We start from the raw sequence: 12960 nt of genomic DNA, 5'->3' as shown, positions 1-12960 counted from the left end.
CGTTAAAACTCAGCTCTGCTGCTGCTCTAGCCTGTGTGAGAGACATCTCACCACAGAAACTGCACTGAGAAGTAACACTTCATGTCTATCTTGGCATATCACATGGGCCACTCAAGCTGTAGTCCCAGCCCATGATAAACCCCAACTCCTGACCACTTACTTGGAGATGTTATTGTTTTCACGGATCTTCATGTGACAGAGAATGTTGGGTAACTTTTGGGTGACGAGAACTTTGATCTGATCCACAGAGCTGCATAGCTTTAGGTAACCCAGATATAATCCAGGGGAGAGACGCTGATGACTCCTTTTGTGATAGAAGAGAATGTCCTGTAGGTTGAAAATTAAAAAAAAAAAAAAAAGCCTCAAAAGATGATCACAGAGGTTTTTCCTCTATACTGGGGGCCTGTTGTGAATGAAAGGAGCTGTGGCTAACTAAGTATGTGGGAAACCTCAGGTACCACCATGAGTGTTGGGGAAGTGTTGGTGGTGCAGCTGTTCTTACCTTCAGGAGAATTCCCCTCCAAGTCAGGCAATCAGTCGTTAATATATTCTGTGTGCTTATTTTCCCTAGATTTCTGTGCCAGGGGTGAATGTGTGGGTTTTGTGATTAGGAAGAAGCTGGTTGTGGTGGAGGCAGGTAATAAAGAAAAAATGAAATCCATAATTTCTGTCCTTGGAGGGCTTAACAGTTTTGCTGGGAGAAAGTTCATATCTACAAGTATAAAAGCTGACAAAGCAGGTACAGAAAGTTTCATAATTTCAGAATAATTCAAATGGAAAAGTAAATTTTAAGTGAAACAATTTAAAATAAAGTCAAGTTTATAGCAAGTAGGAAAAAGGTTTGATTCTTTATCTTTAAAACTGAAACAAAAAGTAATGCCAAGTTGTATACTTTATGTCTTATTATTAACACTTAAGTTGTAGTTACAATTATGTATTAATTATGAAAATGAGTCAAGCTTAATTGTTTTTTCAACTTTAATTATTACTTGTATTTTTTTTAGATTTATTTTATTTATTTGAAAGGCAGAGTGACAGAGATCTTACATGTATTGGTTCACTCCCCATATGGCAGAGATGGTTTGGGCCAGGCCAGGTCGAAGCCAGGAGCCATGAACTCCATCCAGATCTCCAAGGTAGGTGGCAGGGGCCCAAATACTTGGGCCACCTTCCATTGCCTTCCCAGATATGCTAGAAGGGTACCACATTGGAAGTAGAGTAGCTGATACTTGAAATGGTACCCCAAAATGGGACGGTGGCATTGCAGGTGGCGGCTTAACCCATTGTGCCTTAAATTTTTATATTTATTATTTTCAGAATACATTTAAAATTTTTTGTTTAAATTATTTGAAAAGGTGAGAGAGAGATTGAGAGATTGAGAGAAAGAAAAGCAAAGATCTTTCATCCATTGGTTCAGTCCTCAAAGGCACACAACAGCTGGGGCTGAGCCAGGCCAAAGACAGGAACTGGAAACTCAATCCAGGTCTCCTGTGTGGGTGGCAGGGATCCAACTACTTGAGCCTGCTGCCTCCCTGGGTTGGCATTACCAGGAAACTGGTTAAACTCAGGCACTCTGGTATGGGATGCAGTTATCCCAAGTGATGTCTTAACTGCTGTACCAAATACCTACCCCTCAGCTCATTTTGTTAGACTGAGTTGTATGATAACTGAAATGACACTCTTATTTGATTTTCATGATGTAATTATAAAGAGTATAATTTTTGCAAAAGCAGTTGATGATTTTATATATTTTTTCCTGGCATCTTAAAATTTTGATACTCAAATTTTATTCATATAGCATCCTTCAACTGTTTATTGGTCTATTGCTTCTCAATTCTGTGGCTTTGCTTGTGATTGGATTAGATTTCCACATCATCAGCTCTACAAATCTGTTGCTTTCACAAGACTGGATTTTGCTTTATACCAGATTTGCATTAAATTTGCATTATTTTGTTAGTCTACAGTATTCCGTAAGCAGTAGAGACTGAACAGGGTAGTTGCTTTAATAACAAGTGCTGGGCTGCTGATGTGGCTCAGTTGGCTAAGCCTCTGCATGTGGCACCAAAATCCCATTTGGATGCTGGCTTATGTCCTAGCTGCTCCTTTTCTGATCCAGCTCTCTGCTATGGCCTGGGAAAGCAGTGGAGGATGGCCTAAGTCCTTGGGCCCCTGCATCCACGTTGGGGACCCAGAGGAAGTTCTTAGCTTTGGTTTGGCCCAGCTCCAGCCACTGCAGCCATTTGGGGAGTGAATCAGCAGATGGAAGACTTTTATCTCTGTCTTTCCCTCTCTCTCTCTCTCTCTCTCTCTCCATAACTCTGCCTCTCAAATAAATAAATTAAATCTTTAAAAAAAATTGAAAGTCGCAACACGGTTATGCACAGAGGGATGTTTGAATGGAACCTTGTTTTAAACATAATCAGTTATCCAGTGCATTATTTATGACTGTTTCTTCTCTATACAATTGTAGGCACTAAGATGATTAATACTTAGATAGTGCAGACATTCTTTTCCTTCCCCCATATCAGTAGGTAAGAGTTTCAAAAATTTGGGCAGCTGAATGTGGGACACAAAGGTTACTGATTGTCAGAGAAGGTTTCCTACAAGCTAGAATTTAGCCTGATTTTCAAAAATGGTCAACTTAAAATGTCTCATCAAACACAAAAAATGGTGATACTAGATTTAATCTTCATGCATATATAATTTATGTACCCCATATATATTTACAATTACGGCTTATCAATTAAAACAATATTAATAAATGTAAATACATAATATAAATGTATTTTTAAAGGTGGAATTTGGGGAACCAACTCTACCACTAAATACAGAGAAAGCAAGAAGGAAAACAAAAGCGAACATTTCAAACCTTTCAATTTCTATAGAGTTCGATTTGGAACAGAAAGTTACAGGGCCTTCCTGGACCACTGCACTCAGAAGGAATGAGCCTTGCTCTGTAGAATTAACCATTTGCTACACCTGCATACATTGTTGTGTATGGTCTCCTCTGTCCTATCCTTTATCAACAAATATTGAGTTCTTGTGGTGTGTCAGGTGCCATGGGAGACATCAGGGTTTCAGTTGAATATAATGTGGTCTCTACTCTTGAGGAAGTTCAGAAAGATGATCACAATATCCTAATATCCTGAAATCAACTTTTCTGATGGAGGTAGTGTGGGCATAAAGGAGAAGTGCTTAAATTTATGTATGTGTATATATATATATATATATATATATATACACACATATGTATATATATGTATATATATATTTCTTTTTTAAAAAAAGATTTATTTATTTATTTGAAAGTCAGACTTACAAAGAGAGGAGAGGCAGAGAAGATAGAGGAGAGAGAGAGAGACCTCCATCTGCTGGTTTACTTCCCACTGGTCACAATGGTCAGAGCTGTGCTGATCTGGAGCCAGGAGCTTCAACTGTCTTCCCACGTGGATGCAAAGGCCCAAGGACTTGGGCCATCTTCTGCTGCTTTACCAGTCCATAGCAGAGAGCTGGATTGGAAGTGGAGCAGCCGGGACTCGAATTGGCACCCATATGGGATGCCGGCACCATAGGCGGTGGCTTTACCTATTATGCCACGGTGCTGGCCCCTATATATTTCTTGAATTAGAATATGAACGTGGCTCAACAGGCTAATCCTCCGCCTTGTGGCGCCGGCACACCGGGTTCTAGTCCCGGTCGGGGCACCGATCCTGTCCCGGTTGCCCCTCTTCCAGGCCAGCTCTCTGCTGTGGCCAGGGAGTGCAGTGGAGGATGGCCCAAGTGTTTGGGCTCTGCACCCCATGGGAGACCAGGATAAGCACCTGGCTCCTGCCATCGGATCAGCGCGGCGGCCATTAGAGGGTGAACCAACGGCAAAGGAAGACCTTTCTCTCTGTCTCTCTCTCTCACACTGTCCACTCTGCCTGTCAAAAATAAAAAAAAAAAAAAAAAAAAAAGAATATGAAGTAAATGGTAGGGCTGTATTGCCTCATTGCTTTGTGTTCTGAGCACCCAGTACTATTTCTGTTTAAAATTTCTACACCACATGTAGAAATCAAGCCAGGTCCTTAAAACAACATAAGGGAATAGCAAAACAGGGACAAAATAGAATGCTCACCAATTGGGTGATATAACTAACATGTACAGAGAAGCAAGCCTAATCAACTTTACACAGTCAGCAAAAAAGAAAAAGCATTTGACTTCATGATCTAAAGAAAGGATTCTTATTAATATATCAGAAGATGAATAAAGTTGAATTTGCAAAAGGTCTCCTATTATATCTGTGCAGAATAGAGAAAGTAGTTGGAAGAAGTTCAGTCAAGGTAGACTTTGGGACCATTAATGACTAATGAAAGGGAGTGAAATGTTTAATGAGAGAAAGAAAAACTATCAGCATTTGATGATGTGCACCCTAGGGGTACTTACTGAACAAGCAGATGTGGCTACAGACCCATGGGTCATTATTTTTCAGAGGACATTGAGAACAAGAAAGTCCCTGAAGACTGGAAGAGGACAAATATGCCTGTCTTTGAAACAGAATAGGGAGAAACACAGGATGACTCCAGTAGTTAAGGACCTGCAAGTTATTGATCTTTGAGGAAAATGAATTCATCAAACAATCAAATTATAATTCATCCAGGAAAATCTGAGGCTCTAAATTGGGGTCAGCTTGGTTTTGTAAGAGGCAAATCATACAGACAGCTTTAATTTCTAATAGCAATAGAAGAGGATTGACGGACCAGGGCAAAGTCTCCAGTGTAATATCTCATTAACTAAACTGGGGAAAATAGATCCTTGAACACATTACTTTAACAAGCTAAATATCTGGATTAAAGATTTGTAGATGGTGGTGATGATGTGGGAATAGTAAACTTATTGAGTGGTGACCCAGAAGGGGCTGGTCCTCAAGTCCAGACTGTTCAGCTTATTTATTGACATTCCAGACAAATCAAGAGTGTGTGTATCAAATTTGTGGGTCCCAAATTTTGTGTGGTTTTGATTTTCTGGAAAATAGTAATAAAGCTATGAATGACTTGATGCATTGAAAAATAAACCCATCATAATTAGGGTTGAAACTTAATAAAAATATGTTTTTGTCAAGATCAAAATCCAAAAGTACAAATATAGGATGGGTAAAGGAGTAAGAAAAACCTGTGAGTGTCAGAACAACCACAAATAGGAATTAAGTTAGGAATATATTATGGTTATATGAAAACCAAACCATTCTGGGATGGAGGAATTTAGTCTTTCATTCAATATTTTAAAAGACTACTAGTGGGCATATACGATGTGTTTTCCTGCCTTTACACAGTCATTTACCAGAGTGTTTTTAGAGCCCAAGAAATGCATGGGAAGATAAAGAAGGTGTCTCACTCACATAGTCTAAGGTAACTAGAAAGGCCTTCTAAAACCAGTTTGAATGTGGTAGGTCTTAACCTCCTGATTTGACCTCTAACTTACATGTCTGTCCTTGGATCTAGCCAAAATGGATTTCTTTTTTTCTTTCTCTATACCTGTCCAACCTCTCTCTTTCAATTTTTGGTTTGTGAATTCACTCATTCTACCATATTTTATTCAGCATCTATTATTTGACAGGCACTATGACAGGATATTAATGACACCAAGATGTCCAGCAAAGACCATTCCTTTATGGAACTCAAAGTGTGAGGGACATATGTGGTAAGAGTTTTTTGTAACCCAGGTAATAAAGGCCATAAGAAGATTGTGAAAGATCCACTGTGCGTCCAGGGAGGCAGTGGTCTCCTTTTCTGGCTTCTGCCTCATTTCTTTATCTCACCCTCCACAAAATTTAATTCCATCTATTTAATCATCCTCTCCCTCCAGCTTTCTCTCTCTCCTTCCCTCTCTCCTTCCTGTCTCTGTTTCTCCCTTTTGGCTACCTGATACACTTAACTCAAGACTCAGCCAAACGCCACCTCTTCTGTAACACCTTTCCTGATATTTTCAGTCAGAATTAATAGCTACTTTGTCTGTTTTCCCATAGTACACTATTTGTACTGCTATCAAGCTCTGCCTTAATTCTGCCTTGTATTACCTTGATTTGTTTACAAGTCTGTCTCTCTCCCTTGACTGAACTCGTTGAGAGCAGAGACCTTGACTTATTCATTTGTTTTTCCTATAGCACCCAGAAGAGTGCCTGGCACCTAGCTGGTGTTGAAAAAATGTTTATTAAACATGAAGGGAGAGGCCCAGAGGTGGTGGGGTGTGGGGCTAGGCCTCTGGGAGAGAAGTGAGTATGCTAGAGTAGTGACTAGGGAGAGCATATCCAACCTCTCTTTAGTGGCCAGATGTGCTGTGAGCTTTTTAGAGGCACAGTAGATGGTTGCTTTTCCAGCGACTTCAGGGCTATTACTCTGTTGGATAGGGTATGTCTGTTGAATTGACCAGGATGGCAGAGGTTACAGAATAGTGGCTGGTGGTCTTTGTGGGCCTAAAATTATATGCATGACAAAGAATTCACATTTTCTGAATGTTCTAACTTTTAGAAAGAAGGAGATTTTACTGTAAACTCTGGGTTTCCAACTTCTCTTTGAAAAGTGGAGAATATTTCTGTGAACACGTTCTTAACACTGTAATCAGCTGAGGCTGAATACAGGCTGCTGTCTTTCAGACGGTATGAGCAGTTTCAAGAAATGTTGTCCCCATTACTTATAACTGTTTCTTAAATTGAGATATAACTTATATACTAAAAGAGTAACTCTTTTAAAGTGTGCAGTTCAGTGGGTTTTGTACATTCACAAAGTATTGCAACTATTACCACTATCTGACTACTATTTTATCACTCTTGGAATGAACCTCAAATTTATTACCCATCATTCCCTAACCTCCCCTCCCCTTGTCCCTGGAACCACTAATCTCCTTTTTTCTCTATGATTTTCCTATGCTGGACATATCACATAAGTGGAATCATATAACCTGTGGCATTTTGTGCCTGGATTCCTTCTCTTGGTAGAATATTTTCAGAGTTTAACAATATCATAGTGAGTCATAGTTCACTTATTTTTATGACTGGATAATCTGTCATACAGATATACAGCGTTTTGTGTATGTATTCATCAGCTGTTAGACATTTAGGTTATTTATACTCTTATTATGAATAATGTTTAAATGAACATTTTTTATAAGTTTTTGTGTGAACTCAGGTGTTTAAGTGCATCACAATTGACTCATTTCCACTATCTTTCTGACTCCTATACATGTTGATCCATTCTAGAAGCAGCATGAGAGAAGAATGAGTAGGAATGTTTTGGGGAAAACAATGAGAAAAATGCAGACAAGGTAGTAGGTCACAGGCACATAGTGTGTAAAAAGATGACACTGGGTACCTGGTGGTAACAAGGAACGGCTAAGGAGCGAAGGAAAGCAGGCATGGGAGGGGATGGGAGGCAAGCTGTACCACAGCCTCCCTAGGATCACACTTTAAAAATGGATGCAGAGAAAAGGAAGGTAAGGTATGTAACACAGCATTGCAAAAGGGGAACGACCCAAGGCCAGGAGTCAGAAGACATGAATTTGAATCTTCTTATACTATTATTTACATTTATTTGAAAGGGTGAGAGAGTGAGAGCAAGCGAGAGACAGATCCATCTCCACTCCACAAATATACACAGTGACGTCCAGGATCTCAATTCAAATCTCCCATGTGGGCAGCAGGAACCCAACTACTTGACCCACCACCTGCTCTCTCCCAAGGTGCACGTTAGCAGGGAGCAGGAATCAGCAGTGGAGCCAGGACTTCAATCCAGGCAGTCTTAAATGGAATTTGGGCATCCCAAATAGTGTTTTAACCTCCCAATCACTGTCAGATGCTGACACTCTCATACTTTTTGACACATAAAACCTTGGCAAGAAATTTCCTTGAAATCAATGGCTTTATCTGTGATCTAGATAAAATAAAATTACCCGGTTAACCTTACTGGATTTGTGGGAGCATCAAATGATATCATAAATGTGACAAGGGGTCAAAAACTTGAATAGAGGAGGATACTTCAAAAAGTTCTTGGAGAAAGCTAATAGGCATTTTCCACAAGCCCTTTGAAATGCCTTTATAGAGTATGCTTATGAGAGATTAATCTTCAGAGAAAATGGCAAACTTATAAATGATTGTGAGGCTTCCAGTTAGTTAAGTGACCCTGGAAGATCACGGTCAGAATAACTCAGCACCTGAAATCTCCCTATTAGAAATACTCTCATTGCCAGTTAGTCTTTAGAATGACTCTATCTTATTCATCCCAGACAAGAATGAGCAGGACTTTCCTCTTTCGCAGGGATGGGAGAGAGGCCAGTTATAAGGTCTGGGATTCGAGAGGGTCAAGAGTTTTCAGGAGTTGGACCCTGGAGGTTCTCTAGGGCCCTAGGGATTAGTAGACTAGCTGTGGGCTAAGCCTTGGTTAAAGCCCTTACCTCTTTTTGAAAACTCCATCACGGATCATATCACTTTTGCTTTGCAGTTAGAAAAGGTAGAGGGAGAGATAAAATGTCCCCAAGAGACATAGGGTCAGTACCAGAGGTCTTCTAGGGGAGCAGGGGAGAGGAAATGGACTAGGTATGACCTGAAGCGAGCCTAGCATTGCTTGAGTTTTTCTGAGTAGAGAATAACAATTACTAACATTTATTGAGCACTTACTTTGTGTTGTTCCAAAGCTTTACATAGGAATTCATTTAATGTTCATCTGAACTCTATGAAGTTGAGTTTGTTTTTTGAGGGGAGGAGAAACAAAAGTTGAAAAGTTAAGGAACTGGCCCTGGCCATGTAACTAGAAAGGGGGGAGTCTGGACTCATACCTTGTTGGTCTGACTCCAAGGGTGCCCTGAATGCACTGTAAGACCTCAGGAGGAATCCCAACTTTCTAATCAGAAGGCCTAGGAGTCATCTCATCACTGCCCCTGAGTAAGAGAGTGGTCTGTGGCCTGTTGTTGTGGGAACTGCCCAGACTGCTTTGGGATACTATCAAGACCCATCTCTACCTTCAGGTTGGATTGATATGGCCAACTTCTGACATAGGTAAATCTTGAGTCTAGAAGTGATTGGATATTAGCCCTAGGAGTTTTATCCCCTGTTTCCTGTCCAGTGTAGACCTATTTGAGAAGGAGGGGAGAGAGAATAGGGGGAGGAAGAGGGAGAGAGGGGGTGGGTGGGAATGACATCAAGCAGGAATGTGCCAGTCAGCGGGGGTAAATTTTCCACTTGGATCTGTGTGGAAACCTGATCCTGTCTCTAATTTTGGTCTCCTTCTCTAACAACCTTTCACCAGATTGGAATTTTTCTGCACCTGTAACACATTTTTAATGTAATAAGTCTAGGAGAAACCAGGTATTATATCATGCTGGGGCCTGTGCTGTGTTTCTAGGAGCAAAGGTAGCCCAGACCCCCGTTTATCCCTATAGGGGATTAGTGTATTAGTCACCCTGTAAAAGCTCAATTTGTTATGATTTTTTTAAATGTTTCTTTTAGCACTTGCTTATAAAAGGTGAAGAGGGGAGCAACAAATGTCTGTGCTCCCTGCCCCTACCTCCTTCACACATGCATATAGTCTCCATCAATTTTCTATGAATTCAAATTCATAAAAATCCAATACACAAGTATTGGCTTGAACCAGTTAGCTTATGTTTGCTATATTGAATTTTGTCTTGGTTAGGGGCAGTGCAAGTCACAAAGAGGTGACATTATTGTATGGGCCACCTGCTCTGTGGGGAATGAAAGTAAGTTAGATAGTAAGTTAGTGGTTTATGGTGACCATGAATAGCTACTGAGGCTCAGATTTGGCTTCTTCATGTGTGACTGGGCATTTCCTTCCTTGTTACTCAAGATGAGCTGTCTTTTGGATTTAGGCCATTGGTTGCATGGGGGCTCAATGTAAATGTTTCTTCTAACTTTACCTAACTGGGGAGTTCTATACAGCTCGTCCCCATGAGGAATAAGGAAAGTATAGGAAAGATGGAAGAAAGGTGGGAAGAAGGAAGGGAAGGAGCTAGTAGCCATGGCCACATAACACATGAGACAGTATGGGACTGGAGAGAGCATGCAGTCAGGAGGTAACATGGCCTTGTATCCCCAGGCTGCCATCCAGACCAAGAGTCTGTATCTAAGTTGCCTAGATTTTGAATTTTAATGGCCATTCAATACTCAGGGGAACCTTTTACCTTTGGTTTCATCTTCCATCCCTCACTAAACCCCCAAACCTACCCCAGAACTTGAGGTAGCAGAGCAGAAAGAAGACTGATTGCAGCCAAAGATCACAGTTGAAATGAGCTCTGTCATTTTGTGTGTGCCTAGCACAGATTCCAAGTTTTGTGGCACCTGATGCTAATATGGTTTCGGGTACCATTTTTGAGGAAAAGATTATGAATGTGAAATTGCCAGGGTCCCTGCCAGGGCCTGGAAGTGAAAAGCTGACTGACATGAAAGCTTCATTAGCTTCACTAAATCTGTTTGGTGTGTAGCCCTATGTCAGTTGACATCTTTGAGCTCCAGTCATTTCTTTCCTGGGGACTTAATCATGCCTTTCTGTCTCAAGGGAGTATTGTAATGAACAAGCTTTTTTTTTTTTTTTTTTCAAAATGCCACCTATACATGCATGTGCATGTGTGTGTGCAGGCACACGTGCACACACATACACACACACATGGTCTAGGAATTCTAGAAATGTGCTATTTACCACAGTCCATTCAGGTATTTTTTTTTTTTTTTTTACAGGCAGAGTGGACAGTGAGAGAGAGAGACAGAGAGAAAGGTCTTCCTTTGCTGTTGGTTCACCCTCCAATGGCCGCCGCAGCTGGCGCACTGTGGCCGGCACACCGTGCTGATCCGATGGCAGGAGCCAGATGCTTCTCCTGGTCTCCCATGGGGTGCAGGGCCCAAGGACTTGGGCCATCCTCCACTGCACTCCCGGGCCACAGCAGAGAGCTGGCCTGGAAGAGGGGCAACCCAGGCCGGCGCCGCGGCTCAATAGGCTAATCCTCCGCCTTGTGGCGCCGGCACACCGGGTTCTAGTCCCGGTCGGGGCACCGATCCTGTCCCGGTTGCCCTTCTTCCAGGCCAGCTCTCTGCTGTGGCCAGGGAGTGCAGTGGAGGATGGCCCAAGTCCTTGAGCCCTGCACCCCATGGGAGACCAGGAGAAGCACCTGGCTCCTGGCTTCGGATCAGCGCGGTGCGCCGGCCGCAGCGCGCTACCGCGGCGGCCATTGGAGGGTGAACCAACAGCAAAAGGAAGACCTTTCTCTCTGTCTCTCTCTCTCACTGTCCACTCTGCCTGTCAAAAATTAAAAAAAAAAAAAAAAAAAAAAAAAAAGAAGAGAGGCAACCGGGACAGAATCCGGCGCCCTGACCGGGACTAGAACCCGGTGTGCCGGCACCGCAAGGCGGAGGATTAGCCTAGTGAGCTGCGGCGCCGGCCTAGGTATTGTTTTAATGCCTTGATAATAATATCTACAGGTTTCCCCCCATTCAGTTATTTGTCCCAGTGTTTCCCATTGGTTTATTGGTCAGGACATCTTCAGGGTGCCCTCTACTGGTTTTGTTGGATGGGTTCCAGATCCAGAGAGTGGTAAATAAAAGCACTTTTGTGTTTCCTGTGTGTGGAACAGGAGCAGTCATCTGTCTGGGAACCCTATCTACCCTGCATTTACAGGTACAAATGGCTCTTGGTCTGTAATTGTGTTTTTAAATTCAGATATTATAGGAAATTTTAAAAACTACATACCTGTACAGTTATTAGTAAAATGTCTAAGGCCGTTGGCTCTTCTGGTGTTGACAGAGATTTTCTCTGGCTTTGCAGCTTGGAGATCTGCATCCATTTGCCATTGAAGAATGAATAAAGCATCTCCACCTCTCTGATGGTGACTATGAGTGTGTTTCCATGCCGATCTTTAATGGGCTCATAGTAAACTCTTCCCAGGTTGTGTGTTCCCAGCAAGTTCTAGAAAGAAATAGATTCTTGGTGGCTTAGGTGATACTGTGTAAACAAAGCAGCAGAAGAACTACAGCAAGATACTTTTAATAATTATCTCACTTCTCAAAAGCTGTTTTTATTTTTCTTGCATACTTAAACTCAGAATGTGTGGCTTCGTAGACATGTATTTAACTGAAGCTGAAAGAAAATGTCTTCATCATGAGCCTGCAGAGATTGTAGAAAGAGGCACAAAAATTGTTTTCTTAAGCAAATTCAATATCTGTAAATATCTCTTACCCACATAGAGGCACCAGAACATAAACCCCAGTTACCAGCACTTGAAGAGAATCCCAGATGTTTTAAAGAAAAATGCCTGATATTCCAAGTATGCCATTTGTGAAGTTTTCAAGAGATCTACAGTAAGCTATGAGGTGGGGTTGTTTAAAATGAAGATGTGAATTGACAATGTAGCACATTGTACAGATCCCCCAATGACTGCACAGTGCCTTCAAGGTACTTTAGTTGGGAAATTGGCCTGGTTTGACTTATCTGCATTTCAGGGGTTCTGTTTATTTACAAGTGCCTTCAAATTGCTTAAAAACTAGGTCAACTAAGGCAGACAATACTTTTAAAAAGGTAGGAAGGGAAGGATGCCACATTAAATGTGGAGTGGCTCTGATGAGTGTTGCTAAAATAAATATGAGTTTTTCAAATATGCATGGCTTGAAGATTTCTAACCTAGAGCACTGGATAAATATGATAAAGTTCCCCCTTTAAATATCTATGATTTTTAAACTTATAAATCATCGCAGAGCTCCTAGCTGTTATTTTTGTGAGCTCACATAAATGATGACGCGGTGACCTGCTAGCGTGAGAGCAAAAGTAGAACTGGAATTTGTAAAAGTGACAAGGTTGACCTAAAAATGAGTGAGCCATCTGGTCAACATCCACATCTCAGAAAACACTGGAATGTTCCCTCACTGGTAGGGACTGTGTCTTAAGCCTTTTATCCATCCTCACAAAGATCAGACACAAAACAAATAGGGAA

The 12960-nt window shown here is 41.5% G+C and overlaps 1 protein-coding gene across 1 annotated transcript in view; it reads right to left on the bottom strand.

The window, feature by feature from the left end:
• The window catches only part of ANKFN1 (ankyrin repeat and fibronectin type III domain containing 1), a 173140-nt gene that overhangs the window by 35036 nt on the left and 125144 nt on the right, over nucleotides 1-12960 (bottom strand). Inside the window, exons 12-13 of the mRNA XM_062216707.1 lie at nucleotides 11724-11939; nucleotides 161-327 (exon numbers count right to left, since the gene is read on the bottom strand). Of these exons, the coding sequence (XP_062072691.1) occupies nucleotides 161-327; nucleotides 11724-11939 (383 nt within the window). The remainder of the gene's footprint in view (nucleotides 1-160; nucleotides 328-11723; nucleotides 11940-12960) is intronic.

The sequence above is a fragment of the Lepus europaeus genome, chromosome 18 (assembly GCF_033115175.1).
Source record: "Lepus europaeus isolate LE1 chromosome 18, mLepTim1.pri, whole genome shotgun sequence".
Classification (NCBI taxonomy): domain Eukaryota; kingdom Metazoa; phylum Chordata; class Mammalia; order Lagomorpha; family Leporidae; genus Lepus; species Lepus europaeus.
This window is presented reverse-complemented; position numbering and strand designations above follow the sequence as displayed.